The sequence below is a fragment of the Apium graveolens genome, chromosome 10, assembly GCF_009905375.1.
Source record: "Apium graveolens cultivar Ventura chromosome 10, ASM990537v1, whole genome shotgun sequence".
Lineage (NCBI taxonomy): Eukaryota > Viridiplantae > Streptophyta > Magnoliopsida > Apiales > Apiaceae > Apium > Apium graveolens.
In genome coordinates, this window is record NC_133656.1 from 117369382 (window position 1) to 117373819 (window position 4438).

Consider the following 4438-nt stretch of genomic DNA (forward strand, 5'->3'; position numbering starts at 1 on the left):
AGGAACTCATAATGTCCGTACCTAGTACGAAATGCAGTCTTAGGTATATCTTCCGGTTTGATCTTAAGTTGATGATAACCTGTCCTAAGGTCAATCTTGGAAAAACACGTGGCATCCTTTAGTTGGTCAAAGAGGTCATCTATTCTTGGCAATGGGTACTTGTTCTTAATGGTCAGCTTGTTCAGCTCTCGATAATCGATGCACAGTCTCATGCTGCCGTCCTTCTTCTTCACAAATAATACGGGTGCACCCCACGGGGACACACTTGGTCTAATCATTCCTTTATCCAATAGATCTTGCAGTTGATCAGCCAACTCTTTCATCTCGACGGGGCCAAACGATACGGGGCCTTTGATACTGGTGCCGTGCCGGGAGCTAAATCAATGGCAAATTCTATCTCCCGATCCGGAGGTAGTCCGGGAAGATCCTTGGGAAATACATCCTCAAACTCGTTAACTACGGGTATGGTGTGGATCTCAGGGGTTTCTCGTTTGGTATCCACCACGTGAGCCAAGTAGGCCTCACATCCTTGCCTTAAAAGTCTTTTGGTCTGCACCATAGTTAGAAACTTCTTGGTTTGCCGTTGCCCCTTAATTATTACACTCTTACCACTAGGTGTTTTCAATTTTACTTTCTTCCCCTCACAATCAATCTGGGCATGGTTTCTAGATAGCCAATCCATTCCTAATATCACATCAAACTCCCCTAGTCGAAAGGGAATTAAATCTACTGGGTATCTTACTCCACCTAATTCTAGGTTGCAGTTAGCATAAACTTGATTTACAGGGATAATCTCTTGATTAGCTATTTCCACTTGCAAAGATTCTTTCAAAGGTTCCACTTTTAAGTTCAATTTTTCAGCAAATTCCTTAGACACGAAAGACTTAGTAGCTCCAGAATCAAATAGCACATTGGCGGAATTGGAGTTTAGGAGGAGCGTACCTGCTATAACATTGGTGTTCCTCACGGCATCTTTCACAGTCATATTAAAGGTTCTGGCAGTCGGCACTCTGTTAGATGCAGCTACACTACCCCTTGAGCTAGCTGGGGCCGCCGCAGGGCAGTCCTTCCTCATGTGTCCTGTCTTTCCGCACTGGAAACACTTAGCCGCTTCCTGGTTACAAGCTGTGGCATAGTGCCCCACCTTACCACATTTAAAGCATGTCACTGGTTTCTGCATACATTGCCCAGAATGCTTCTTACCACAGCTCTTGCATTCTGGCAGAGGGGGTCGTGGTTGGCTATGATAAGACATTCCCGTCTGGTTCCCGCTCCGGGCCACACTCACGCCCCCTGATCCCCCGAATCCTGTACTGCGGTTGGGTTGGGAGGTCGTCCCCCTGACAAACTTACTAGGGAAGCTTCCCCCTCCCACACTCCGGCTTTGACCATCAAACTTTCGCTTCTTAGTTTGCTTCATTTTCTGGCTCATTTCACTCCCTGCTTCAGCTATCGTGGCCTTCTGCACTAGGGTGGCATAGTCAGTTATCTCCAGAATTGCCAGCTTATTCTGAATCCACTGCTTCAATCCCTGTTGAAATCTCTCAGCCTTTTGCTCTTCGGTACCCACCAGTTGTGGCACAAACCTCGACAATTCTGTGAACTTAGCTTCATATTCCGCTACGCTCATATTTTCTTGTTTCAGCTCTAGGAACTTTCGCTGCATCTGAACCTCCATAAACTTCGGGACATACTTCTTTAAAAATAACTCAGTGAATCTTTCCCAAGTAACAATCCCTTGGGGCTCCATATTTTTCTTGGCTTCCCACCAATAGTTAGCCTCACCCTTTAAGAGATAAGTGGCAAAATTAGTCTTGTGGGCTTCTTCAGTGCCGATTCGCTCAAAGGTCTTTTCTACCTCTTTTAGCCAAGCCCTGGCCTGAACTGGGTCAGTAACACCGTGAAACTCTGGGGGCTTGACCGACTTGAAAGATTTAAATGCATTAGCCATGGCCTGCTGGGGTTGCTGGGGTGGTCGTTGCTGCTGCAGGTTTTGCCTCAGAAGTTCTACAAACTGCTCCATAGGGTTCACTGGCATTTCCATCCCCTGAGTATCTTCAGCCTCTGACTCCTCATAGTCCTCATCATCATACTCATTTCGTTCTTTGTTAAATCTAAATGGTGGGGTCTGTGCTCGATGCCCTTGCTCATTATTACTACCCTGGCCGCCAGATGCAGCCGGGCGAGTTCTTGTTACTATTCTCCTTGGCGGCATTTTCCTGTTACATAAACTTATTTAGGTTGTTTCCACTTGCCAATTCTCATGCTTCCTGATTTGTTATGACAGTATGTAATTATGCAGGTATGAAAGAAGATTAAACCACAATCTAGAAATCGCAATTAAACAACATGATAATTATACATAATTTGGCCATACGCCGGGTCTAGGTACAACATACTGAATAATAAAAGTACAATTTGCCTTAATACAATAATCCTTAGCTGGTGGCACTATCAAAGACAACAACCCAGAACAACTATCACAAAACAACTAAGTACCACCACTGAGGAACAACAACCAACTACTAACAGTGTCCACTAGCCATGAGTAACATCACGAATCCGCCTCATAGCGCGAACCACAACCCTAATAACCTCGCGCCTACTCACCAAGTCACGCTGGGGGGATAAGCGGTGAATCCTACCGATGGTCCTCTGCTCTATGCGGCGAATGGTCCTGCGCACGCGTCGGGCGCTGGGGTATCCTCGCCTGGCTCGGGCCTCTATCCTCATGTGCCGCTCGATGGAAAGCTGGTCCCTCAGCTCGGTAATACGGGCCTCAGCCGCTGTCAGATCAGCAGCATAGTGACCTACCACCCAGTCGTGAACTGCTAGGGATATGACTGGTAGGGGTGGTGGAAGTGGGGAATTTGCAGGAGTCGCTGCCACACCGTCAAGAATAGGGTCCATGCCGTCGTCGGTCTCAGTCCGTGCGGGACTAACTGGTACAGGGGATGAGGTGGGTGTCCTCACTGGGGTGGATGCCCCTAGCTCCGCCTCTAACTCCTCAGTCAGTGCAGTGACTCTAGCCTGCAGAGCTATCATCCTATCCATCAAATCTGCTACTCCCGTCTCGCTCTCGAGCTCAGCGACTCGAGCCTGGGCTGCTGAGATCCGATCTAACAAACGCTCTATCGACCTCTGATGCACATCCACCCTCATCATCTCTGGAGACGAAACCTCCGTGCTGCCGTATGGAATATCCTCAGGAGGGGCTATCTCAGTGTCTGGCTCAGTGGGGTCCTCCTCTGAGTCCTCCTCAGGGTCAGTCTCCGGGTACTCGAATACCTCTAAGCCCACAGTGGGGGCAGGGTCTGCTACCTCGATCTCAGCTAAAAGGGCCTCATCATGCTCTCTCTCGTACGCCTCTACAGCCTCAGGGTCTAACACATCGGGTACCTACAAGTCATTTAACACACGTATTACTATCCTTGGATACTTAAATCACCCCTAAGGGTTCTTAATATTAGTGCTACCCTCGTAGCCCGACTACGAACTCTATGTGAGTTCTAGTTCATTGATTCAGTTGATTCACCTAACATTTCTGAGACTTATAACCTAGGGCTCTGATACCATTTCTGTAACACCCCCAAATTCAAGGTCGGGAATTCGGGTCGTTACGATCACTTAATATTGACTAATAAATAATTAATCCTCTTTTCACATCATTACTCGACCTTTTAACCAAACTCACACACAGGTTATATGCTCAGAAACATTACTAAATTAACGTTAAAGTATTTAAGTTATTACAGACCAAAGGAAATTATCTCAAAAGAGTGAATGCCGAGAACAGCTCTACATGAGACTGACTCGGGTCACAAATAGTCTTGGTTCAAGTACTCAAAAGGAAACTATCTCTATTCGTCTACCTGAGGTGGCTGGCGGACGAACAGTCTACGGTACTCACGGGCGTCCCCTACCCGTTTGCGGGCAGTCATCCTGGTTCGGGCCATGCTGGTAATCTGTTGTGATATGATATTTATAAAAGCAAGAGTGAGCACTAATGCTCAGCAAGATATAGATATCCATTATCTCAATATAATCATTTAGGGAAAAACAACCATTAGGCATTGTATAACCAAGGTTTCTAAAAGTTTATATGCTTGTCAATTTTATGAAAAACTCAACTTTAACTGTATCAGTTTAATCGGCTTATACTCGTACTCATTTTATCTCAAAATCTCAATATGATGCTTGAACCAAGATTCTCATATGGATGTGATATATGAACATCAACATCCTTATTTAAAACTCAGCCTTATCGGCCTTCTGTTGTAGGTTTCACAACAATTTATCCAAAGTGGAGGAAGGGACTATACTGGAATAAACCACGTACCGGTGATCAGCCGAATACGAAATTTTCTCTACTAGTAGAAGGAATACAAACCTAGCCGCCTTTGGGCTTATCAAGAAATTACACGATGGTTGCCCATTT

At 46.0% G+C, this 4438-nt stretch overlaps 1 protein-coding gene across 1 annotated transcript; it reads right to left on the reverse strand.

The window, feature by feature from the left end:
* Nucleotides 1–2538: 2538 nt before the first annotated feature.
* On the reverse strand, nt 2539–3969 carry LOC141690889 (uncharacterized). The gene is made up of 2 exons (XM_074495643.1): nt 3873–3969; nt 2539–3399 (listed from the first exon to the last, which is right to left on the reverse strand). Exons 1-2 carry the CDS (start codon nt 3954–3956, stop codon nt 2539–2541), a joined length of 945 nt encoding a protein of 314 aa, XP_074351744.1. The 5' UTR covers nt 3957–3969.
* Nucleotides 3970–4438: the final 469 nt, after the last annotated feature.